Source organism: Sorex fumeus, unplaced genomic scaffold (assembly GCF_029834395.1).
Source record: "Sorex fumeus unplaced genomic scaffold, SorFum_2.1 ptg000101l, whole genome shotgun sequence".
Classification (NCBI taxonomy): Eukaryota; Metazoa; Chordata; class Mammalia; order Eulipotyphla; family Soricidae; genus Sorex; species Sorex fumeus.
This window is the reverse complement of record NW_026606158.1, coordinates 1,133,605-1,160,834: the sequence shown is the minus strand read 5'-3', so window position 1 is coordinate 1,160,834 and position 27,230 is coordinate 1,133,605. Positions and strand designations below refer to the sequence as shown.

Below are 27,230 nucleotides of genomic sequence, written 5' to 3'. Positions count from 1 at the left end.
ATGGCAGGGGAACAGGAGGATGAGGAGAGGAAAGGGAAAAAGATCGAGGAACCACCTCCCCAGAAAAAATTAGTGAGCAAACCCCTCATGGACACTCTCTGGACCAAGTTTAAGATCCAGCAATATGTCACGATCCGAGAGAGTCATGCGCTGGCATTTGAATTCGGCTTGACGGAAAAACAGGTATCGCGACATTTCCACTTTCTTTGAGGGGGAAAGGGTAGGGCCACACCCAGTGGTGCTCAGGAACTTTTTTTTGTGCTCAGAAGTGACCTCTGGGGATACTGGGGTCGGGGAGGACCATCTGTGATGCTGGGAAAGTAAGGCTAGTGCCTTAACCCATGGGCTGTCTCTCTGGCCCAACATCATTTTTCCCTTTTTCTGGGCTTTTTTTTTTTTTTTTTTTTTTTGCTTTTTCTGGGTCACACCCGGTGATGCACAGGAGTTACTCCTGGTTTATGCACTCAAGAATCACTCCTGGCGGTGCTTGGGGGACCATATGGGATGCTGGGGATCGAACCCGGGTTGGCCGCGTGCAAGGCAAACGCCCTCCCTGCTGTGCTATTGCTCCAGCCCCCTGTTAAGGCCTTCGTAAGGCTGATCCTGATTTGATCCTGGCACCACATCTGGTCCCATGAGCACTGCCAAAAGTGACTTCTCGGGACTGGAGTGATAGCACAACTGGTAGGGCGTTTGCCTTGCAAGGGGCCAACCCGGGTTCGATTCCCAGCATCCCATATGTTCTCCAAGCACCGCCAGGGGTAATTCCTGAGTGCATGAGCCAGGAGTAACCCCTGTGCATTGCTGGTGTTACCCAAAGAGCCAAAAAAAAAAAAGTGACTCTTCTTAGTTTAAATAAAAAACAACCAAGAAGTCACAACGCAAAACACAGAACAAATACACTTTCTTGGGGGTTGGGGGGAGAGTAAGGGAAATTTGGGCCATACCCAGAGGTGCTCAGGCTTATCCCTGGCTCTGTGCTCAGGAATCAATCCTGGCAGTGTTCAGGGGACCATATGGGGTGCCGGGGATCGAACCCAGGTTGGCCATGTGCAAGGCAAACGCCTTACTCTCTGTACTATCACTCTGGCCCTATTTTTTTTTCTGTTTTTTTTTTTTTGAGCCACACCCTGAGGTGCTCAGGGTTTACTCCTGGCTCAGTCCTCATGCATCGCTCCTGACAGGGCTCAAGGACCACAGGTGGGGTGCAGGGCATCGAACCCAAGTAGTTCACATGCCAGGCAAGCTCCTTGCCCGCTATTCTATCTCTCACTCTGCTTCTGAACACGTGTTTTCTTTGAGGTCTGGTTTCCCACATCTTTGTTCCTGGGGTCATCACTGCCCACCACACTTTTTGTTGTTTTGCAGATAGAGCTGTGGTTTTGTAAAAAGAGGAAGAACTACAATAAAGAAATATGCAAGTGGAAATGCAAGAAAAGATATATTAGAAAAAAAAAAAGGTAAGGCTGTTTTCTATATCACTTCACTTGTTTCACTTGATGTCCCGTAGTTCATCGATTTGCTTGAGTGGGCGCCAAAGGCATACTGGGGCTCTTTCAGGGTCAGGGATATAAGAACTATTATTATTATTACTGTTTTCAGCATATCGAATATGTCACGGGGAGCTTACCAGGCTCTGCCATGCGGGTGGGATACTCTCGGTATCTTGCCAGGCTCTCCGACAGGGAGAAACTGCATCGCTCTCTTCTGGGAGCTTTGTTTTACAGTTTTCTACATAAAATGTTAAATCGTAAGCAAAAAGAACACCTTCCGTTTGGCTTTTATTTTATTTCATTTTTTGCTTTTTGGGTCACCCCCGGCGATGCACAGGGGTTATTACTCCTGGCTCATGCACTCAGGAATTACTCCTGGCAGTGCTCAGGGGATCATAAGGGAGGCTGGGAATCGAACCCAGGTGGGCCGCATGCAAGGCAAATGCCCTACCTGCTGCGCTATGACTCCAGCCCTGGTTTTTAATTTTTGTGGGGGTTTCTTTGCTTGTTTGTTTGGTTTGGAGCCATACCCAGCTGTGCTCCTGCTAACTCCGTCCTCTGCACTCAGAAATCACTACTAATTTTTTTTTTTTTGGATGGGGGTTGGAGGGGTGGGGGGGTATAACCTGATGATGCTCAGGGATCACTCCTGGCTCTGCACTCAGGAATTCCTCCTGGTGTTTGCTCAGAGGACTACATGGGATGCCGGGGTCTCGAACCTGGGTTGGCTGCATGCAAGCGCCTTACTAGGTATTCTATCGCTCCTGGCCCTCAGGAATCACTCCTGGTAGGACACAGGGGACCATGTGGGGTGCCAGGGGTCAAATCCATATTGACCACATGCAAGGCAAGCTCCTTTTTTTTTCTTTTTTTCTTTTTTTTTTTTTTTTTGCCTTTTGTGTTACACCTGGTGATGCACAGGGGTTACTCCTGGCTCTGCACTCAGAAATCTCTCCTGGCGGTGCTCGGGGGACCCTATGGTATGCTGGAAATCGAACCCAGGTGGGCCGCGTGGAAACCCACTGTGCTATTGCTCTAGTCCCATTGTTTCTCTTTTAAATTTCTTTGATTTTTTTTTTCTTTTTGGGTCACACCCAGCGATGCACCGGGGTTACTTCTGGCTCTGCATTCAGGAATTACTCCTGGTGGTGCTCGGGGACCCTATGGGATGCTGGGAATCGAACCCAGGTCGGCAGCCGTGTGCAAGGCAAAGGCCCTACCTGCTGTGTTATCGCTCCAGTCCCAGAAAGCTCCTTCCTGCTATCCAGTTGCTCCAATCCCTCCCCCACCCCACCACTACATTTTTATTGATTGCAGTATAGATAATTAATAGCTTTGTCTTTCCAGCTTGCTTAGATGCAGAATAAATTTAATGTTTGTCTTTTTTCTCTATTGGCAGAACCTCAAGTAATCAGAAGCAATTAAGATAAGAGCAATATCGGCATTTTTAATAGCACTGGACGGTACACATAGAATTCTATGCATTTTTTATGTCTATTTGTATATAAATTCCTATGTATTTCCTCACTCAATCATCACTCCAAATCATAATTGAGGGATGGAATTTCTGGGAAAGAACGTGACTTCATCTATAAGCACTAGTTGCTAAAAACGTTTAAGCCTGAATTGGTATTTTTAGCTCAGTTGCTAATGTCACGTGCCTTTAGCTAGAATCTGGAAAATATGTTAGCCTGTATCACTCTGGACTTTGTATATAGTGTTTATATACTTACTTGAATGCCGCCTATTAAAATTTTCCTATGAGAGTGTTTCAAATCTTGTCTCTGGACCTCTTTTCCTCTTTGAAATTTTGGTTTGTTTGTTTTACTGTTTGGAGTCACACCAGCAGTGCCCAGTGGCTGGCCCTGGTGAGATTCAGTGCTCAGGAGTCCTTCCCTGCAGTATTCTGAGGAAACGTGATGTTGGGTCCTGAACCCAGGATGTTGGCTGTACTGCCAGCATTCCAGCCTCTTCAACTCTCTCCCCAGCCTACCTCTTTTTTTATTTGTTTTTTTTATCTTTTTGGCTTTTTCAATCACACCCGGCGATACACAGGGGTTACTCCTGGATCTGTAGTCAGGAATTACTCCTGGCACTGCTGGGAGACCGTATGGAATGCTGGGAATCGAACCCGGGTCGGCCACATGCAAGGCAAACACCCTACCCACTGTACTATCGATCCAGCCCCAGCCTACCAATTTTTTTTTTCTTTTTGGGTCACACCCAGTGATACTCAGGGATTACTCCTGGCTCTGCACTCAGAAATTACTCCTGGTGGTGCTTGGGGGACCATATGGGATGCTGGGAATCGAACCCAGGTTGGCCGCGTGCAAAGCATATGCCCTACCTGCTGTGCTATCACTCCAGCCCCGCCTCTCCCCAGCCTACCTCTTTGAAAGTTTTTTTCAACACACCCAGTGGTGTTCAGGACTTACTCCTTGTTCTGTGCTCAGGGATCAGTGCTGGTGATAATGGAGGGTCATACATTGTTCTGAAGATCAATCCACTATTGCAAGATTGCAAGGCAGGCGCTCTACCTGCTATACTATCTCTGCGACCCTTAGAAAATTTTGAATGTGCTTTAGAAAGCTCCTTCTTGTTCAGAGCCAGAATGATAGTCCAGCAGGTAGGGCATTTGCCTTACACACAGCCGACCCAGGTTCGATCCCCAGCATCCCATAGGGTCCCCTGATCACCACCAGGTGTAATTCCTGAGTGCAGAGCCAGTATTAACCCCTGAGCATCGCCGGATGTGACCCAAAAAGCCAATTGTAATAATACCAAAAATATTTTTGTTGTTGTTTTTGGGTCTGCCAGGTCACTCCTGGCATTGTTCGGGGGACCATATGGGATGCTGGGATTTGAACCCGGGTCGGCCGCATGCAAGACAAATGCCCTCCCCGCTGTGTTATCGCTCCAGCCCCCACCAAAAATAAGTTTTAAATCCTTGGAGCCAGAGAGTTAGTGCAGTAGACAGAGAACTTTCCTTGCACATAGTGCATGGCAGGGGTGTTGCGGGGGAGTTGGCCTTACCCACTGTACTATCACTTCGGCCCCTAAACATACTTTCATTTCTGGGACGCAGGGACCTTTATTTCCTCTACTTTATGTGTGTGTGTGTGTGTGTGTGTGTGTGTGTGTGTATGTGTTTTTGGGGAGGGGTTTATTCACACCTGGCTGTAAGCAGGGTTTACTCTTCCTCCGTGATCAGGGATTATTCCTGGCAGTGTTGCTGGGGTGAGGACCAGCATACGCAGTGCTGAGCTTCAGATCTAAATGGTTCCGGGGCTGGAGCAAGAGCACAGTAGGTAGGGCGTTCGCCTTGCACGAGGCTGACCTGGGTTCGATTCCCAGCATTCCATAGGGTCTCCTGAGCACCGCCAGGGGTAATTCCTGAGCGCAGAGCCAGGAGTAGTAACCCATGTGCATCACCGGGTATGACCCAAAAAGCAAAAAAAAACAAAACAAAACAAAAGAAAAAAAACCAAGCAAACAAACAAAAAAATCTAATTGGTTTCGTGCTAGGCCAATAATGTGTGTCTCCCAACGAGGAATTGAAAGAGCTATGCTTGGAATATCACGTTTCACTGAAATGAGAGAAAGAATCCGGAGTTCCGACCTGCGTCGATGATCAAGAATCAGGGACGCTGTCTCGTTTGCCAAGGTGTCAAAAATCAGATGGGCTGGTCACGTAATGAGATTTAGAGACGACCGCTGGACTAGAGCTGTTATCGACTGGATTCCACGGGATGTCAAAAGACCGCGTGGCCGCCCACCTACCAGATGGTCAGACTTCTTCGTCAAGATCATGAACGATCAGTTTGAGGCGCTTCGTCTTCCTAGAGCGAACAGACGCCATTGGGCTACACTAGCACGCGACAGGGACAAATGGAGAAGTTACTGGTGCCCGCTCAAGCAAATCGACGATTAACGGGAAGTCAAGTGATCAAGTGCTAGGCCAAGCCTTTCTCCCTGTAACATCTCTCCAGCCTTCACTTCCTCTTCTTCAAAGCCCTTTGGGATGCTTTGCCTTTGGAAATAATCTTTGAATTTAATTTATCTATTTATTGTCCTTTTGGGTTACACCTGGCAATGCTCAGGGGTTACTCCTAGTTCTGTGCTCAGGAATCACCCCTGGCAATACTTGGAGGACCATGGGTGATGCCGGAGATCGAACCCAGGTCGGCCATGTGCAAGGCAAATGCCCTCCCCACTGTGCTATCGCTCTGGCCCTAGTTTTTATTCCACTGTCTGCCTATAAGAGCTGAATTTCTCCCTTTTTTCCCCCAGGATCACCTGCCCTTTTGAATCTTCCTTCCTCATTCACCAGTTGCTACAGAGAACTAGACCGGCTAATTCTCTTCCAATCTAATCAGATCACTTTGTTCCCTTCAAGTGCTTGGTTTTGGCCCACACAGAGGGGGCTCAGGGCTTCCTCCTGGCTCTGTGCTCAGGGAACCAAACAGGGTGGTGCCAGGGATTGAACGATTGTGCAGGCGCCAGCTGCCTCCAAGTTTTGTTAAGAACTTCCCACCCTCCCTTGGGGCCACACCTATGAAGGGTTCTTAGACTTTTGGGGCCAAGAAACCCTGTAGGAAGGGAGGGGCAGAGAGAGAGACAAACTGATACCTTAGAGTCGACCCTGAGTCAAGGAGGACTTGGGCCAATTGAGCTGGTAGCTTTACCTTTCTGAGCTTTCCTGAAGACTTTAGAATGCAGTGTCTGGGGACAGAGAGATGGGACAGCAGGTAGGGCATTTGCCTTGGAAACAGCCAACTCGGGTTCGATTCCCAGCATCCCATATGGTCCCCCAGCACTGCCAGGAGTAACCCCTGAGCATCACTGGGTGTGACCCAAAAAGAAAAAAAAGAATGCGGTGTCTGAACCTGAGCCATCCTATAGCAGGTAAGGGTGCATACCTTGCACACAACTGACCCAGGATTAATCCCCATATGGGTCCTGAACACAGAGCTTGGAGTAAGTCCTGAGCACCGCTGAGTGTAAGACCCAAAAATAACAACAAGAAAACATGGGGTCGGAGCAACAGTACATGCAGCAGATCCAGGTTCGATCCCTGGCACCCTCTATGGTCCCCGGAGCACTGCCAGAAATGGTTCCTGAGTTCAGAGCCAGAAGTAACTCCTGAGTATCACTGGGTGTGACCCCCCCTCGAAAAAAAAAAAAGCCCAAAAAAGAAAAGAATGTGGTGCTGGCTATGATACAATCTTTATCAAAAGGCTCTATCTAGTGCAAGATCTGAAAAATCCAGAACTGAAGCCCAAGTACATAATTTGCTTGGATTTTAGTTTATTTATTAATTAGTCCTTCCTTCCCTCCTTCCTTCCTTCCTTCCTTCCTTCCTTCCTTCCTTCCTTCCTTCCTTCCTTCCTTCCTTCCCCATACCTAGTGGTGCTCAGAGCTTGTGCAGTGCTAGAGATTGACGCTAACCCACTTTGTTCAGTGCAATAGCTGTACTATTGCTGTACTATTGTTGTGTCCCCAAGAGAAGGTTCTTTGACCCAGAAGATGCGGCTGGGGGACCTTGGGGGGTGAGGGGGAGTGTGTCTGGGTATTTACAGCTCTTACAGGCTAATTACATGAAAGACAGGTGGAGTCATTTCTGCTAGTGATTTTTTGAGGGTTTGTTTTTGTTCCTTTTTTTTTTTTTTTCGTTTTGGGTCACACCTGGCATTGCACAGGGGTTACTCCTGGCTCATGCACTCAGGGATTACTCCTGGCGGTGCTCAGGGGACCATATAGGATGCTGGGAATCGAACCTAGTTCGGCTGTGTGCAAGGCAAACGCCCTACCCGCTGTGCTATTGCTCCAGCCCCTGTTTTTGTTCTTTTGGGTTTTGGGGCCACACTCGGTGTTGCTCAGTGGTTCCTCCTGGCTCTGCGCCCAAGGATCACTCCTGACTGTGTACTGGGAATCATATGGGATGCTGAGGATCGAACCAGGGTCTGCTGCATATAAGGCAAACTCTATTCCATAGTGAAAAAGAATCACTAAGATTCTTTCGGGGTTTTTTTTTGTTTGTTTTTTTGCTTCTCATGGGGGGGTCACACCCAGAGATGCACAGGGATTATTCCTGGCTCTGCACTCAGGAATCACCCCTGGCGGTGCTCAGGGGACCATATGGGATGCTGGGAATCGAACCTGGGTTGGCCATGTGCAAGGCAAAAGCCCTACCCGCTGTGCTATTGATCCAACCCCAGATTCTTTCTTTTTTTTTTTTCTTATCTTTTATTTTTCTTTTTGGGTCACACCCAGTGATGCTCAGGGGTTACTCCAGTCTCTGCACTTAAGGAATTACTCCTGGTGGTGCTTGGGGTCCCTTATGGGATGCCGAGGATTGAACCTGGGTGAGCTTCATGCAAGGCAAATAAACACCCTTCCTGCTGTCCTACGTCTCTGGCCCTGCTAGTGATTCTTAACCCAGCCATTGAGTGGGTCCTGTGTTTCTCAGTTAGAACACAGGTAGCTGGGAGTTCGTGTCATCTTTCTTTGGTTGGTGTTTGGTTTGGGGGCACAGACAGTGTTTCTCGGGATCTACTCTTACTACTCTGTGGTGGGTGAGATCTGGAGGTTCCTGTGCACTGCAGGGAGGAAACAGCTTCCTGTCCGCCAAGGGAGGGCTGTGCCCCCTGGCTGGCTTCAGTCCTGCTGGCAGACACCCGATTATTTGAGTTTAGGGGACCCAAGGCAAAGAGCTTTATCGTTTTTTTCAGGGTAACTAGTTACAACAGCCTCAAGGGCGATTTCATATTTAAATGAGAGGAACTGGCTTTTACCATTACTTTCCTTGAAGCCTTGGATCTCAGTTTAACTCACTCCTTCCATCAACACATAATAATCTAGCATTTTCTATTTGCCCAATACTGGCCTATAGTGACAGTTCTCAAATAATAGCAGCAAAAAAAAAAATGTAGAGGGTTTTTTTTTGGGGGGGGGCTTTTTGGGTCATACCCAGAGATGCTCAGGGATTCCTCCTGGCTCTGCACTCAGGAATTACTCCTGGCGGTGCTCAGGGGACCCTACGGGATGCTGGGAATCAAACCCGGGTCAGCTGCGTGCAAGGCAAATGCCCTACCCACTGTGCTATTGCTCCAGCCTCTGGGTTTCGTTGGTTTTTTTTTTTTTTAATTGCTTTTTGGGTCACACCCGGCAATGCTCAGGGGTTACTCCTGGATCTGCACTCAGGAATTACTCCTGGCGGTGCTTGGGGGGCCATATGGGATGCCCGGGATTAAACCCAGGCAGTATGGGCAAGGAAGAATTTTGAGGTGGGGCTGAAGTAAAAGTACAGCAAACACCTTGCACGCGGCCAACACTGGTCCACATCCCATATGGTCCCCCAAGCACTGCCAGGAGTAATGCCTGAGTGCAGAGAAAAAAAAAGAAGAGTTTTGAGGGCTCAGGGAGATAGTACAGCAGGTAAGGCCCTTGTCTTGCAAGCAGCTAATCCCAATTTCATCCCTGGTATTGAAGAGTGTCCTCATGCATTGCCACCAGTAAACCCTGAGCACCGCTGGTGTGCCCTCAAATACCCACATCAAATAAAATTCTTGACATGAGGAGTTCCTGCTCAGGCTATCAGCTGCGACAAGAATACTCTCTAAGCCAGTTGTCACTCATTTCGGTCACTCAGTCCCTCGAGCTGCCCCAGTAACTTCAACTTCCCTTCCTGAAGTTAGCTTAGCAGAAGACAGACCATGAATCTTGGCATAACTCCAGTGTAGAACTGGTCTCAGCTTCTGTCTCAAGATGGGCTCAAAAACTTTTTTTTCTTTTACTTCTTCTTTTTTTTTTTTTTTTGCTTTTTGGGTCACACCCGGCGATGCACAGGGGTTACTCCTGGCTCATGCACTCAGGAATTACTCCTGATGGTGCTCAGGGGACCATATGGGATGCTGGGAATTGAACCCGGGTTGGCCACGTGCAAGGCAAATGCCCTACCCTCTGTGCTATCACTCCAGGCCCTCCTTCAAAATTTTTATTGAATATCTGTGAGCTAGACCATTACAAAGCTGTTCACCATTGGATTTCAGTCATAAGATGATCCAACACCCGTCCCTTTTGTACACCCAGTGTACATTTCTCACCACCAAGGTCCCCCGATTTCCTCCCACCAATCCACCAACCCTCATACATACCCACCCCCTCTCAGCCTGCCTCTATGACAGGCGCTTTTCTTCTTTTTCTCTCTCCTTCGAGTTCAATATCTTTTTAGACTTTTCACTTCCTCCCCAGAAATAACTCAGTGTATTAGCTCTGTTTCCGGAGCCTCTATTTCCCAGAATTGGTTAATCTAGAGAGAGCAGAAACTTCCTGCCCAGTTAGCCTGATGTGGGCAGCCAGGCAGATAGGGAAGGCCCCCTCCTCCGTCCTTAGCAACGGACTTTGACCTAGGGAGAAGCCCCACAAGGGGACAACAGGTTGGAGAAACCCTACAAAGGCCACCTTGAACAAAGGAAATGCACAGATGCTGCCCGAGCCCATGTGCTGCTTGTGCCCACGTGGACCAGCACACGTGGTGCCTGAGCACATGTGTCGCACGCATCTCCCCTCTGTTTTTTTTTTTGTTTTGTTTTGTTTCCTTTTTGGGTCACACCCAGCGATGCTCAGGGGTTACTCCTGGCTTTGCACTCAGGAATCACTCCTGGCGGTGTTCGGTGGACCATATGGGATGCTGGGAATTGAACCCAGGTCGGCCGCATGCAAGGCAAACGCCCTACCCGATGCGCTATTGCTCCAGCCCACATCTCCCCTCTTGAGATGTGGACTTTCGTGCTTTCCTGTCTAATGCAGGGATGTGTGTAGGGGCTCTCTCTGCCCTTGGAGAAGCCCGGAGACTCTCTTGAGCACGTTACTCTCCATTCTCTCACACTTTCTCTTCCTCCTTCCCTTCAAAACAACCAAATAAAATCTGTTTTACTTTACTGAATGTCTGCTCCTGAAATTCTTTTCTGTGAGGCAAGGCAAGAACCCAGTAACCCTGGGTTCTGGGTGGCAGAGGCGGATGGGGAGAAAGTGACCATCCTTCTCATCTCTGCTTCACGCAAGCCACCCATGGGGCCCATTGACACCAAGCCCAGAGACATACAATAAAAACTTGGCCCACGCTAAGGGCATCACTAGCCAGTAAGTACCTCAGTGCCAGATGTAACACAGGAGTCCACTAGTTGCTACAACTTTTTGTTTCTTTCTTTTTTTTTTTTTTTTTTTTTTGCTTTTTGGGTCACACCCGGCGATCCACAGGGGTTACTCCTGGTTCATGCAGCAGGAATGACTCCTGGCGGTGCTCAGGGGACCATATGGGATGCTGGGAATCGAACCTAGGTCGGCTGCATGCAAGGCAAACGCCCTAACCACTGTGCTATTGCTCCAGCCACTGCTGCAGCTTTTTGATTTGGTTTTTGGGGTCACACCTGGCAGTGCTCAGGACTTACTCCTGCTGGGGTTGGGGCTACCTTTGCATGCAGCTGGCCTGAGTTCAATTCCTGCACCCCATATGGTCCCCCAAGCCCATCAGGAGTGATCCCTGAGCTTGGAGCCGGGAGTAAACCCTGAGTACTGCTGTGTGGCCTAAGAATTTTTTAATAAAAAAGATAGGAGCTGGAGTGATAGCACAGCGGGTAGGGCATTTGCCTTGCACGTGGCCCACCTGGGTTCGATTCCCAGCATCCCATATGGTCCTTCAAGCACCGCCAGGACCAGGAGTAACCCTTGAGCATCATTGGGTGTGACTCAAAAAGAAAAAAAAATTAAAAAATAGAGCGATCTTTGATTTTTTTTCCCCTTTCAGGCACGTGATAAGCTCTTACCAATTATGAGTAGAAGAAGTGATAACTAGTTGCTGATGATAAATGTTTATTTAATCACTAAATGTATATATGTGAAAGTTCCAATAGAATGGGCCTACGGGGTCCAGGGTCATAAATAAATGCTTATTTAATCACTAAATGTATATTTATATATGTGAGAGTTCCAATAGAATGGGTCTATGGGGTCCAAGGTCATAAATAAATGCTTATTTAATCATTAAATGTATATGAATATATGCGAAAGTTCCAATAGAATGGGCCTACGGGGTACAGGGTCATAATTTAGGGGTAAAGCACATATCTGGTATGTGTAAGATCCGGGGTTTGATCCCAGTATCACAAGCAATTGATAAAGTGGATGAGAATTTTTTTTTTTTTTTGGCTTTTTGGGTCACACCTGGCGATGCACAGGAGTTACTCCTGGTTCATGCACTCAGGAATTACTCCTGGTGGTGCTCGGGGGACCATATGGGATGCCGGGAATCGAACCTAGGTCAGCTGTGTGCAAGGCAAACGCCCTACCCGCTGTGCTATTGCTCCAGCCCTCGATGAGAAATTAAAAAAAAAAAATTTTTTTTTTATTGAATCACCATGAGATACAGTTACAAAACTTTCATGTTTGAGTTTCAGTCATACAATGATCCAACACCCATCCCTCCACCAATGCACGTTCTCCACCACCAAGGTCCCCAATATTACCATCCCCCACTTTCCAACCCTCCCCCTGCCTCTATGGCAGACAATTTTCCCCATACTCTCTCTACTTTGGGACATTATGGTTTGCAATACAGATACTGAGAGGCCATCACATTTGGTCCTTTGTCTACTTTCAGCACATGTCTCCCAACCCGAGCGATCCCTCCAACCATCACTGACTTAGTGGTCCCTTCTCTATCCCAGCTGCCTTCTCCCCCGGCTCATGAGGCAGGCTTAGGATCAGTAGTCTTATTGATCGTTGATTTGCTCGAGCGGGCCCAGTAACGTCTCCATTGGAGACTTTGTTGTTACTGTGTCTGGCATATCGAATACTCTCGGTAGCTTGCCGGGCTCTCCGAGAGGGGCGGAGGAATCGAACTCGGGTCGGCCATGTTGGCCGCTTGTAAGGCGAACGCCCTACCCGCTGTGCTATCGCTCCGGCCCTAGTAGTCTTATTAGGAAGAGTGAAACAATGAGCAGGAGAGAAGTCCAAGCAGAAACTCACACATTCAGTAAAAAGACAAAAGAGGGGCCTGGAGAGATAGTCCAGCGGGTAGGACTCAGTGCTCAGTGCTCACTCCTCCCAGCTCTGTGCTCAGGAGTCATCCCTGTGGGGCTGCGGAGCCGTCTGGGGTGCCCAGGTTATACCCCAGTGTGCACGGCTAGCCCCCTACTCTACCTGCGGGGCTGGTTTTTGCTTCTGCTTTATCTCATTATAATTATTTATAAACACTTTTCATGATTCCTTTAATGTTCAGATCTCACATATTTGGGGGGTTCTCTTGTCCCCTTGGGTTTGGTTTCTTCCCCACGCCCCCCTCTTTCCCCTGATGATGTTTTTGGGAAAATAAAATTAAAAAACCAGGATTTTCCTCGGGTTCGATCTCCAGCATCCCATATGATCCCCTGAGCTCCGCCAGGATTAATTCCCGAGTGCACCGTAGAACTGCACTGTCCTTCCATGGTTCATCGGTTTGCTTGAGCGGGCCCAGTAACGTCTCCATTGTGAAGCTTGTTGTTACTGTGTTTGGCATATTGAATACGTCACAGGGAGCTTGCCAGGCTTTGCCATGCCGGTAAGATACTCTCGGTAGCTTGCGGAGCTCTCTGAGAGGGGCGGAGGAATCGAACCCGGCTCAGCCGGGCCAGTCGCGCGCAAGGCAAACGCCCTACCACACTGCACTTTCCCATATGTTCATTCCTTAAACTGTCACAAAATTATATGTACAGGGACAATTCTTGCAAAGCTTTACTTGAGACTTTTTTTGGGGGGGACGAGGGGATTAGGGGTCCTCCCAGTGCTCAGAGACCACTCCCGGTGACAATCTGCCAACTAGGTGGGTTGCTGAATGCAAGGCTGTGGATGCCACGGTGCTTGGGCTCTGTGGTGTCAGAGGCCACTGGAGGGACGGCTGGGAGAGTCAGGAGCAGTGCAGTATAGGGCCTTGAACTTGGGTCTGAAAGTGTGTGCCTGGCCCCAGGAATCACCGCGGTGCATAGCCGGGTGTGACCCAAAAAGCAACAAAAAACAAACAAACAAGAAAACCCAAACCAGGATTTTTACCCTAGACTGAACTTCATTACAACACACCTCTCAGTGCACCCCCCAACCCCCAGCCCCCCTGAAGCCCTACACACCCCAAATCTCCTGCAGCTTCCGCTGCATTCTTCCAGTTCATTTAAATTGCTTTCCAGGACCAGGAAGGCGGCTAGGTTTTCCACCCTCTGGCTACCAGCCCCCTACCCTACGGGGTTTGCTTCTAAGGAGGCTGGAACCCCGGAGACAATGGAATGTGGGTGGGGGGGGTGGGGGTATTCATCCGGGGCTTTCATGCAAAGACCTTAGGCGGCGGCTCAGAACAAAGCTTCTCTTCCAGCCTTTGGGAGAGCTGCAGGCAAGCTCTGACTGGCTTTGACTGACCAAACGCTGCCCTTGAGAGCTGGGGAGTTGAACCTTTCCCGTTCTTTTCTCCTTAGTCACTGTGATCTACCGGTTCACAGACCGGCCAGTGGTGAGATTCCCTGAGTACATTTACAACAGCACATCTCCACCATCAAATTTTCCTTAGTTTTTTTTTTTTAAGCTATCCCTAAGGTAAAACGTGTCAATTTTGAGTACTCAACATAATGACTTAATACATGTGTGTCAATAATTACTACAATAAGTTTTGTTACTCCTCCTTCCTTTCTTTTTTCCTTCCTTCATTCCTTCCTTCCATCCTTCTTTCCTTCAATCCTTCCTCCATCCCTTCCTTTCTTATTTCTTATTTATTTATTTATTTTTGCTTTTTTGGTCACACCCAGCGATACACAGGGGTGACTCCTGGCTCTTCATTCAGGAATTACTCCTGGTGGTGCTGGTGGTGTGGGCGGGGGGGGAGGGGGGACGAATCATATGGGATACGAACCCGGGTCGACTGCATGCAAGACAAACCCCCTTTTTGCTGTACTATCATTCCAACACCCCCCTTTCTGAACCAGATCAAATCATGTTTTGGTTATGAAGAGACAGAGACAGTCCTTTGGAATCACAGAATATTTCCATTTGCCCTTGGGAGGGGGGGTTGTTCGTTTTGTTTGGGGGCCACATCCCACTGTGCTCAGGGGTACTCTTGTCTTGGCACTGAGAGATCATTCCTGGTCCTTGGGGGACCACCCAGAGTGCCAGAATGAAACCCAGATTGGCCATGTGCAATGCAGACGCCCTACTGTTGTACCATCTATCCAGCCCTCAAAGACAGAAGAATACTTCATTCAAGTTTTCTAAGGATTTGCTTTTAGCATAAGAGACAGCAAAAGATGGGGCTGGAGCAATAGCACAGTGTGTAGGGAGTTTGCCTTGCAAGTGACCAACCAGGGTTCGATTCCCAGCATTCCACATCGTCCCCCGAGCACCGTCAGGAGTAATTCCTGAGTGCAGAGCCAGGAGGAACCCCTGGACATCACCGGGTGTGACCCAAAAAGCAAATTAAAAAAAAAAAGACACTGCAAAAGAGAAAGAACTTAGGTTCCTTGGTTCAGGGGTTATTCCTTAGCTCTGAACTCAGGAACTGTTCCTGGCGGTGCTCAGGAGATCAAACGGGAAACTGAAGCTTGAACATACCAAGGATCATGGGCAGTATAAGACTGTGTACAAGACCAGCTCCCTTATTCCTGTGCTCTCTCTCCAGCCCCACGTGTCAGGTTTCTTGAAGGCTGAATTTCAGACAGGGGAGAGCGGTAAAGTGAAAACTCTAGGCTGTTATCTTCGTGCATCCAAGTGCTAGGATTTATTCCTTGAAACCTGGCTCTAAGATTTATTCCTTTTGAACCAGACCAGATGGTACAGCCAGTAAGGTGCTTCCCTTACTCCAGAGTCCTGCCAGGAGTGATTGACCCCTGAGCACAGAGCCAGGAGTAAGTCTTGAGCACCACTGGGTGTGGTCTTCAAACCAAAAAAAATGAAAAATTAAGCTTTTTTTCTTTTTTTTTTTTTCATTTTGGGTCACATCCGGCAATGCACAGGGGTTACTCCTGGTTCATGCACTCAGGAATGACTCCTGGTGGTGCTTGGGGGACCATATCGGATGCTGGGAATTGAACCCAGGTCATCTGAGTGCAAGGCAAACGTTCTACCCGCTGTGCTATCGCTCCAGCCCACATATTTTATTTTTAATTTTTGATTTGGGGCCACAACTGGAGGTGCTTAGGGCTTACTCCTGGCTCTGCACTCAGAAATTACTCCTGGTGGTGCTCAGGGGACCATATGGGATGCTGGGAATTGAACCCGGGTCAGCCACGTGCAAGGCGAACGCCCTACCTGCTGTGCTATCGCTCCAGCCTAATTAAGCTTTTTTTAACCGTTGAAAAACGTTCACCAAAAAAAAAAAAAAAAGAGGACACAGTTAAAAATGAAATGGGGCTGAAGGATGCGTGAGGAAATTACCAAGTCTGAGAAGGAAAAAGAATTAAAGGAAAAGCTAGTCAGGCCGAAACGATAGTACAGCAGGCAGGGTGCCTGCCTTGCACACCGCCAATCTGATCTAGGGTTTGATTCCTGGTACCCCATATCATCCACCAAGCCTGCCAGGAGTAATTCCTGAGCATAGAGTCAGGAGTAACTCTTGAGCACTGCTGGGTGAGGACAAGCATTCCCCTCCCCACCAAAAAAAAGGGTTAGAGGGACCAGAGAGATAATACAGCAGGTCAAGCACTTACATGCAGAGGACCCGGGTTTTATCACAGGGTCCCTCAAGTTCACCAGGAATGCTCCCTGCACCCAAGCCAGGAATACGGGAGTAACACCTGAGCACTGCTGGATGTGGCTCCTCCCCACCCCGAAGCCCCACAAAACCCAAAAATCCAAAATCAGAGACAGAAGGGAAAAAAGTCAGAAGAAGCTGACGGTTAGCCAGTGACAGGTCAGAAGCAAACGCGGACTCTAAGCCTTTCATCATTGCCCATAATCATTTGACTTTCGGGGCCATAACTGGTTATGCTCAAGGGTTACTCCTAGCTCTGTGCTCAGGGATCATTGTGGGTGGTGCTGAAAGACCTTAGGAGGTGTGGGGAGACAGAACTTGGGCGTGGGGGTGGGATCTGCCTGGAAGTCAAGAACTTGATTTCATTTATTTCTTCTTGGTTTGGGGGCTGCAGGAGTCTGTCATTCCTAGTGATGCTCCCGGGAGCATCTGGGGTGCCCGGGATCAAACCTGGGTCGGTCGTGAGCAAGGCAAGTGCCCTACCTGTTACAAAATTTCTCTGACTCCAGGTCTGGGCCCGCAGTGTCAAAACTTGTTGGGCCTCACAGGATGGGGGTGGAGCCGGTCCTGGTCTCTCCATCCCAACAAGACCCCATGTCATGGCCCACGAACGGCCTCTCTGGTTCCTGATCAAGCTGCTCAACGGCCATGATCCCAGAGACTCAGGAGCAAATCTCGAAACCCAGTGGCTTTTGGCATAAATCCCTTCAGATTTAAGTGTTAAAATTTCGGAATTTCAAAATCACATGGCCCTACTGCAGCCACGCGACATCAAATGTAATTCATAACCCGCAATAGAACACAAATTGTCTGTCTACTGTTGCCTTTTCAGCAGATCTGAGTGTTGGGGTAAAATCTCAAATAATAATGGTGGGTCTGGTGTCGAAATATTGAATGTGATCAAAATAGAGAGAGAGAGTAATGTGGAAATCATCTGCCCCACAGGTGTGGGGGGGGTGTGGGATGGGGGTATACTGGGGTTTTTGGGGGTGGAGAATGGGCACTGGTGAAGGTACGGGTGTTTCATTGTATGACCGAGACTTAGACCCGAAAGCTTTGTAACTGCTTTTACAGTGATTTAATAAATAAAATTATAAAAAAATGAAAGAAACATTTCTCTGACTCCAAAGCAAACACTTCAACTCCGGTTTTAGGTCTCTGGCCCCTAGGGGAGATTCTTAACTACCCTCTTTTCAGGTGCATTTCTTTAGAGGTCAAGAAATTTGACTTTTGGGGCCGGAGGGGTAGCACAGTGGAGAAGGCGTTTGCCTTGCACACAGCCAACCTGGGTTTGATCGCTGGCATCCCATATGGCATATGGTCCCCTGAACACTGCCAGGAGTGATTCCTGAGTGCAGAGCCAGGAGTAACCTCTGAGCATCACCAGGGGTGACCCAAAAAGCCAAAAAAAAAAAAATTTTTTTTTTAACTCTTAACCAGGTCTCAGAGGAACTGCAAAGGTAGTGTTTCCACTCCTGAGTCAGGCACCATCCACACCAGGAATGACAGTTCCATGTGAAGTTCCACTGCCTAGCAGGTGTCCTGGGTTCAATTCCCCAGCACAACAACAACAAAAGGTAATAAAATCAAAACAAAAAGGTACTTTCAGTCCCAGGAGGTGTGGGGCCCGAGAGAGAGAGAGAGAGAGAGAGAGAGAGAGAGAGAGAGAGAGAGAGAGAGAGAGAGAGAGAGAGAGAGAGAGAGAGAGAATCCTGCTAGAATTTTTATCTGCCTCCAAAGTAGTTATCTGGACTATTAGAAGTCACTTATCGCTCTATCTTCTTTAGCACTTAACGGGGCAAAGCCTGGCAAGCTACCCGTGACTTACTCGATATGCCAAACACAGTAAAAAGTCTCACAATGTTACTGCGCCTGCTCCAGCAAATCGATGAACAACGGGAGGACAGTGACAGTGACAGTGACAGCCCTTAGCGCTTGTTTTTTGATTCTTACAACATGGAGACTCTTTCCCTGTTTTCCAGATGACAAAAGGGAAACTTATTGGTGGAGTTAAGCCAAAAACTACTGCAAAATAGAAAACCTACTGTAAAATTTCCTGCAGGAAGAATACCTGCGTGCGTTGTAATGAATAGGGCACCCAACTGTCTTCCAGAAGTTCATCCTTCCCCCTTTCTTCTTTGGCTTTTGTTCCTAGCCAGACAAACTCTTTGGGGGCATCTTGTCTGAAAACAAACAAAAAAAGCAACTACAGAGGGAGTTGGGGGTGGAAGGTGGGGGGGGGGGGCGGGGGAGAAGCTTTGGCCACTTAGACAATGTTTGAGTGAGGTGTTAGGGTGGATGGCAGGGAAGTAGAGAAAGCTGGGTGTTTTCCCCCAGAAAACTAGAGACTCTAAAAAGATCTCCCATCCAGAAATGAATTGTCCTGGTGGGATGATCACTTGGAGGGGCCCCAGGGAATTGGAGGTGCATCTAATTTTCAAAGGTGGAAACCTTGCTCTCTCTCTGTGTGTGTGTGTGTGTGTGTGTGTGTGTGTGTGTGTGTGTGTGTGTGTTTCCCAGTGTGTGGGTTTGGGGGCCTCAGTTTTTCCAGTTCCCCTTTCGATTGGGTCTCCCTCCTCCCCACCCCCTCCCAGGTACCTTTCTGCATTATAATGGCCCGGGTAAGACTGGTAGACGGGATTAATTGTGAATTCCAAAGGGCGTGTGTGGGCGTGGGGGTCGGCCTGCAAGGGGTGGGTCCAAGGATGTGGAACCTTCCTTATAAATCAAGAGATTCCAAAACTTCTCACCTTTCGCTCTACCTGACGTGGTGGTTCTCCTGAGCCTTCGGCCTTTTGTTAAATTAGGAAAAAAAAAAAATCCTTTGACCCTCTGGAGGTCTGGATTTTTCTTCAAATTCAGCTCTTGGAGTTTTTATTAGTAGGGTTTTTGCCTCCCCTTGATTCCTTTTCTTGATAACATGAGCGCAAATCTGGAATGTTCCCCAGATCAGCCTTGCTCAGAGGAATCTTCACCAAAGCTCCACACTCAGGAGGTGGAAGAAAAGGATGGAGCGTTGCCGACACCCTCTGCCGAAGAAAAGAACGAAGCGTTGCCAACACTCTCTGCCGAGATCCCCCCCTTGGTGACGGGTAAGGAAGAGTGGAGCCCTGGGGAGAATGAGGGGTGGTCGCAGTGAGGGTCTTTCATCTGCTCCCCTTTGGAGCAATCAAATTAGAGCCTGTTTATAGAGCAGGTGTTAGCGGTTAATCTCTACACCTTTGGCAAACGCCCTTGTACCTCTGGGCTTCCTAGTACCAGGAGTTGCAGACTAGAGAGATGGGGTTTGGAGATTCGATGGGGACTCCCTGGATGGTCCCCCGAATCCCACCAGGAGTTATTCCTGAGCAGAGCTAAGAGTAGACCCTGAGCACTGCTTGGTATGGCCCACTCAGCTAATAGTAAAAGATTAGATGACTATTGCGGTGAGGGGCTGGAGCAATAGTACAGCGGGGAGGGTGTTTGCCTTGCACACGGCCGACCTGGGTTCGATTCCCAGCATCCCATATGGTCCCCTGAGCACCGCCAGGAGTAATTCCTGAGTGCAGAGCCAGGAGGAAGCCCTGTGCATCGCCGGGTGTGACCCGAAAATAAAAAAGGAAAAAAAAAAGAAGCATGGGGTTCCTCAAAAGGCTGAAGTATCCTGCTATAGGTACAGGGCTCCAGGTTCGATACCTCGTGCTGCCTAGCTTCCCTGAGCCCCACTGGATGTAGCCCAAATGCTTTCAGCACTGTTGGGGAGTAAATCCCACCCCCCCGAAGTAAACCAAAGGTAAGGGAGGCAACGGTACTGTGTTGCATATCTGAAAATTGCTCAAAAGTTGGCTGCATGCAAGGTAAGCGCCCTCCCCACTGTACTTCGGGCCCCGAGAGTAAATCTTTGCAGTTAGCACAAGAAGGAGGTTTCTCTGATCTTAATCATAACCCGACTCCATGGGTCAAACATTTAACTGTTCCAAATGTCAGATCATTATGTTGATCATTTGCAACGAATGTTGTTAGGTTAAAAGTTAAATTTAAAATAATCGCTTAAAAATATATATATATTGCGAAGTTAAAAAAATAGTGAAAGCTAAACTAACTTTATTTTTTTACCCAATAATAACACTTTTAAGTTTGTTTGGTTTTTTTTTTTTTTTTGCTTTTTGGGTCACACCCGGCAATGCACAGGGGTTAGTCCTGGCTCTGCGCTCAGGAATTACCCCTTGGCGGTGCTCAGGGGACCATATGGGATGCTGGGAATTGAACCCGGATCGGCCGCGTGCAAGGCAAACACCCTACCCGCTGTGCTACTGCTCCAGCCCCAGTTTTATGGTATTATGATGCCAACTAAAATTAACCCGTGGAGGAAGAACAAATAAGCAAAACATCGCTGTATTGGAATAGTGCTAAATTTTGGCTTGGTTTTGGTTTCAGGGTCACCCCTGGCATTGCTTGGCGGGGCGGGGTGGGGGGAACCTTGGATTTGTGTTGACCCCTTCAAGCTCATCCTCCAGTTCCTTGAAGAGTCGGGTTTTAATGTTATTCTCAACTTTTTTTTTGTGGGGGAGTCACACCCGGCAATGCTCAGTGGTTTATCCTGGCTCTGCACTCAGGAATTACCCCTGGCGGTGCTCAGGGGACCCTATGGGATGCTGGGAATCGAACCCCGGTCGGCTGCGCTCAAGGCAAACGCCCTACCCGCTGTACTATTGCTCCAGCCCCTCTGCTCAACTTTTCTTGTCGATGTCCTTTTAGTCTGTCAAACATTGAATTCTAGATTGTGAGAGGTAGGGCTGAGGGCCTAGCGGGTGAATTTAGCAAAGAGGGAGTAAATTCAGGAAACCTCGAGCACCATAGTTGATTCTCTCCGGTAATCCCTAATTGTGATTGGCTGATTTTTTTCCCCCCTTAGATTTACTTGCAAGCACTGGAGTGGGGTGGGGAGGTGGGGATTGAGAACCGATCCCTTTCCCCTGTTCCCCTGTTCCCACAGACCCTCCCTTCCAGCAATGAATACTGGATGTACCTTCGCAAAAGCCTGTTTATTTATTTATTTCATTTTTTAATAATTTTATTTATTGAATCACCGTGAGAGCAGTTACAAAGCTTTCGGGTCTAAGTCTCGGTCATATAATGAAACACCCGTACCTTCACCAGTGCCCATTCTCCACCACCAAAACCTGTTTATTGAGTCTTAGGATTTTGGGGAGAAATTGGAGATGAGTCCGAGCTAGGCAAAGGCTACAGAGGAAGAGAAGTCTTATCTGAATGCAAGTTTCTTCTAATATCCGTGCAGAAAACTGTAGAATCTGATTTCCTCAACGGGTGATGATTAAGATTACAAAAAGGAAGTTCTGGGGGTTGGAGACATAGTAGAGCGAGTAAAGAGCTAGCCTTTCTTCTTTTTCCTTTTTTATTTGGTCTTTGGGCCATATTCTAAGATGCTCAAGGGTTATTTCTGGCTCTGCGCTCAGGAATTACTCCTGGTGATGCTCAGGGAACCATATTGAGATGCCGGGAATCGAACCCAGGTTGGCCACATGCAAGGCAAGCACCCTCCCCACTGTACTATCACTCCGGCCCCTTGTAAACATCAATCTGCAGTAAAGAGCCATCAATACAAGGAAACTCCAGGGGCTGGAGCAATAGCACAGCGGGTAGGGCGTTTGCCTTGCACACAGTCCTACCTGGGTTTGATTCCCAGCATCCCATAGGGTCCCCCGAGCACCGTCAGGAGCAATTTCTGAGTGCATGAGCTAGGCGTACCCCCTGTACATCGCTGGATGTGACCCAAAAAGCAACAAACAAAAAAACAGCAATGCAACTCCAGGGGGTTGTAGGTGATATCCTCTATTTGGAATCAGGGCTTTGCCAAAGGATGCCAGAGAGTTGCTTTCGGCGAGCGCTGAGGATTGGCAGGGCGGGGATTGGAAAGTGCTTTGAAAAGAACCCGTGTCCTTTTATCCCCACAGTCTCTCCTCTCCCTTCCTCCGAGGATCTGCCCGTGCAGGACAGTCCTGATTCTTCCACCAGCCCCAAAGGAGAAGTCCTCCCCATTCCAGAAGAGAGTCCAGTCAAGAAGGAAGACCCCAGGGGCCCCGGCAAAAAGCCGAAGAGCAGAACCGTGTTCTCGCAGAGCCAGCTCTGTGTCCTTAATGACCGCTTCCAGAGGCAGAAATACCTGAGCCTCCAGCAGATGCAAGAACTCTCCCGCATCCTCAACCTGAGTTACAAGCAGGTAACGCTGACAGCATCCCCCGGAGCCAAAACTAAACGCTTTAGGACTGGGATGCACTGAGTGACAGTGCTTTTTTGGGTCACACCCCCCCATGCACTGGGGTTACTTCTGGCTCTGCACTCAGGAATTACTTCTGGCAATGCTCAGGGGACCATATGAGATGCTGGAAATTGAACCTGGGTCGGTCGTGTGCAAGGAAAACGCCCTACCTGCTGTACTATCTCCAACCTAACAGTGCATTTTTTTTCCTTCTTTTTTTTTTTTTTTTTGGTGGGTTACTGGGTCACACCCAGTAATGCTCATGAGTTCCTCCTGACTCTGCACTCAGGAATAACTCCTGGTGGTCCTCAGGGACCATATGGGATGCCGGGATACCGGGGATTGAACCTGGTCGGCCACACGCAAGGCAAAGATGCTCTCCCCACTGTATATTATCACTCCGGCCCTAACAGGGCATTTTTTTTTTTTTTTTTAGTGAATCACTGTGAGGTATAGTTACAGACTTACACACTTGTGCTTGTGTTTCAGTCATACAATGCTCAAGTACCCATCCCTCCACCAGTGCCCATTCTCCACCATCGATGATCACAGTATCCCTCCCACCCCCCCACCCCACTAATAGGGCTTTTTTTTTTTTTTGCTTTTTGGGTCACACCCAGCAATGCACAGGGGTTACTTCTGGCTCATGCACTCAGGAATTACCCCTGGCGGTGCCCGGGGGGACCATATGGGATGCTGGAAATCGATCCCCGGTCGCCTTTGTGCAAGGCAAACGCCCTGCCCACTGTGCAATCACTCCAGCCCCTAATAGGGCATTTCTAACTGCAGTGAGTCCCATGCCTGGAAAAAAAATCACAGTAAAGCTAATTTTCAAGTTAGCATCGATCACTGTATGTGTGTATCCTTGCCAATCATGTCAATGGAATATTTTTGTGATTTTCCATCTACTTTAATTATTCAATTGGGAGGGTCTCAGTTTCCTTAGCCACTTGCCTATCTTTGTGTGCAAATGAAAGTTTGTGAAAGCGTTTCAAACTTAGAGCAATATTATAGTGGGTAGGGTGTTTGCTTAGCATACAGCCATGGAGTGATCCCTGAGCACTGAACCTGGAGTAAGTCCCAGAGCATTGCTGGGTATGGCTCCCCATATCCCCCAAAAAGTTTCAAACTTTTTCTTCGTTAAAGGAGACACATACGTTCTCATCTTCTGAATTACGAGGGTCCCTAACACTGGTTCCCCTTTAAAAATGTTAGCCAGAGAGGGGCCAGAGACATACAAGAGCAGCGGTCGACCTGGGTTCTATCCCCAGCATCCCAAAAGGTCTCCTGAGCACTGCCAGGAGTGTGATCTGTGAGCACAAAGCCAGGGAGGAAAAAAAAACAATAAATTTTTTTTTGCCTTTTTGGGTCACACCCAGCGATGCACAGGGGTTACTCCTGGGTCATGCACTCAGGAATTACTCCTGGCCGTGCTTGGGGTCCATATGATCCCATTGAACCCGGGTCAGCCGCGTGCAAAGCAAATGCCCTACCCGTTGTGCTATCACTCCAGCCCCAATAAATATAATTTTTTAGCCAGAGTGACAGAACAGTGAGTAGGGTGCATGTAGCCAACCCGACTTTGATCCCCAGCATCTATGTGGTCCCCCTGAGACCCACCAGGAGTGACTCTTGAGAATGGTCCAGGAAGCAACCTCTGTGCACCGTGCCCACCCACCCCCTTTTTTTTTTTTTTCTTTTTGGGTCACATCCGGTGATGCTCGGGGGCTACTCATGACTTTGCACTCAGGAATTATTTCCTGGTGGTGCTTGGACACCTATGGGATGCCGGAAAAATGCAGGAAAAGAGATAGCTCAGGGCTGGAAGGAGAAGCACGTGACTTGACTGTTCAGCATCCCAAATCTGGATCCCTCCCAGGATCCTGAATCCCACTAAACTGTTAGGCTGGCCCTGGCCAAGGAGCTTCCTACTGGAAAGTAATGGAAATAGGCTCAAGGGTTTGATCTTGGCTCTGCCTGGTCCCTCCTCCCTGAGTAGGCAAGAGCTGGATATGGTCCCAGAATGAACATAAAAACGGTCTCTTAGGGGCTGTAAAGATAATACAGCAGGTAAGGGGGTCCTGGCCTAGCACGTGATTGTGGATGGATCCTCGGCATCCCATATGGTCCCTGAGCTGCCGTGCCCCAAAGAGAACAATTGTATCTGCTGTGCTTTATCTGTGCTTTCATTATTTTTGTTTTTTTGGTTTTTCTTTTTTTTTTTCCTTTTGGGGTCATACCCAGCGATGCCTTGGCTCTGCACTCAGGAATTACTCCTGGCAGTGCTTGGGGGACCGTATGGTATGTCAGGGATTGAACCTGGGTCGACTTCGTGCAAGGCAAATGCCCTCCCGGCTGTACTATCCCTCCTTGAATTTATTTTTGGCTTTTGTATCCCACCCAGTGGTGCTCAGGGATCACTCCTGGTGGGGCTCTGGGGACCATATGTGTATGTGGTGCCGAGGATTGAACCTGGGTCCCAGTGTGCAAGGGAAGTGTCTTACCTGCTGTTCTCTCCCACTTAGAATTCCTCTCTTTTCTATGATTTTAGTATATATATTATTGATACATAAAAATTCGAAGGGCTGGGGCTGGAGCGATAGCACAGCGGGTAGGGCATTTGCCTTGCACGCGGCCGACCTGGGTTCGATTTCCAGCATCCCATATGGTCTCCTAAGCACCGCCAGGAGTAATTCCTGAGTGCATGAGCCAGGAATAACCCCTGTGCATCGCCGGGTGTGACCCAAAAAGAAAAAAAAAAATCTAAGGGCTGGAGAGATAGTACAATGGGTGGGGCGATTGCCTTGCTTGCAGCTGACCTGGGTTCGATCCCGGCATCCTATATGGTCTCCCCTACACCTCCAGGAGTGATACCTGAGTGCAGACAGGAGTAAGCCCTGAGCATCAGTGGGTGTGCCTCAAAAACAAAAACCTTTTTTTCCTACGTATTAGCACACTTAAACATCTAGTAGCTACATATACTTCCTGTCCCTGCTATGTTCTTTGTTTCATTTTGGGAGGGTTGCAGTTTAGGGGTCACACCTAGCTCAGCTCACACCTAGCTTACTCCTAGGGGTGTTCAGGTACCGCAGTGCCAGGGAATAAACCAAGGCGGGGTGCAGGTGAGGTGTGCTCCCTTCCCCACCCCTACGATCTGACCTCCGCATGGCTAGTGGGTTTTTTTTGTTGTTGGTGGTGTTTTTTTTTTTTTTTTTTTTGCTTTTTGGGTCACACCCAGCGATGCTCAAGGGGTTACTCCTGACTGCACTCAGGAATCACTCCTGATGGTGCTTGGGGGACCTGGAGGGGATGTCGGGGATCGAACCCTGGTTGGCCATGTGCAAGCTAACACTCTCTGGCCCCATGGCTAGTGTTTTATGTTCTCTGGCCATCTGTTTCTTGCCCTGCAGGTGAAGACCTGGTTCCAGAACCAGAGGATGAAATACAAGAGGTGGCAGAAGAACAGCTGGCCCAAGAACAGTGACGGCCTCTCTCAGGTGAGAGACACCAGCGGGACACGGTTCAGCTGCTCTCTGACGCCCATGACTTCAGTTGGCGCGTTCAAGCCTTGTTGCGCTCACAGACTTGTCTGGTCTGTGTATTGTTACATAGCACTGTCCTCCCATTGTTCATCGATTTGCTCGAGCAGGCACCAGTAACGTCTCCATTGTGAGACTGGTTACTGTTTTTGGCGTACCGAATACGCCATGGGGAGCTTGCCAGGCTCTGCCGTGGGGGCAGGATACTCCCAGAAGCTTGCCAGTTTCTCTGAGAGGGACAGAGGAATTGAACCCGGGTTGGCCGCGTACAAGGCAAACGCCCTACCTGCTCAGACTGTGTATTATTATTATTTTTGCTTTTTGGGTCACACCTGGCGATGCACAGGGCTTACTCCTGGCTCTGCACTCAGGAGTTACTCCTGGCAGTGCTCAGGGGACCATATGGGATGCTGGGAATTGAACCCGGGTTTGCCGCATGCAAGGCAAATACCCTACCCGCTGTGCTATCTCTCCAGCCCTATTATTATTATTATTATTATTATTATTATTATTATTATTATTTGCTTTTTGGGTCACACCCGGCAATGCATAGGGGTTACTCCTGGCTTTGCACTCAGGAATTACTCCTGGCAGTGTTCAGGGGACCCTAGGGGAGACTGGGAATCGAACCCGGGTTCGCCGCATGCAAGGCCAACGCCCTAATCCGCTGTACTATCGCTCCAGTCCCCTGGTTCTGGGTATTACTAATCTGGGGTCACATGAAATGGGCTCGGGTTCAAAACCAGGCACTAGTCCCAAGTCTGCTCTTGGTACGCCGGACTGCCAACAGTCGCCTTCTCTTTCAGATGACCACAGAGTACCCCACCGGCCTTTGCTGCCACCAGGGGTGCCTGATGAACACCCCCGAAAGCCTCCCGGCGTGGGGCGGCCAGCCCTGGAACAGCAGCCAGGCGTGGGGCGGCCAGGCAGCATCGTGGAGCGTGCAGAGCATGCAGAGTTGGAGCGGGCAGTTCACCAGCTACCCCGAGGAACCCCAGCAGCAGGCCCTGGTGCCGTTCCCGCAGAATTCCCCTGCCGGGGATTTGGAGAGCATCCTGGAAACTAGCGGGGAAGCCCAGAGCCTCCTCCAGCAGACCCTGAAGTATTTCAGTACTCAGCAAATGGTGGATTTGTTCCCCAATTTCTCCACGAACATGCCATTGGGAGATGCCTAA

At 48.8% G+C, this 27,230-nt stretch overlaps 1 protein-coding gene across 1 annotated transcript; it reads left to right on the top strand.

Annotated features, from left to right (window-relative positions):
• Nucleotides 1-27,230, top strand: LOC130042532 (putative homeobox protein NANOG2). The gene is made up of 5 exons (XM_056134714.1): nt 1-183; nt 19,250-19,349; nt 22,212-22,477; nt 25,927-26,013; nt 26,901-27,230. The coding sequence occupies exons 1-5, from the start codon at nt 1-3 to the stop codon at nt 27,228-27,230; spliced, it is 966 nt and encodes a 321-aa protein (XP_055990689.1).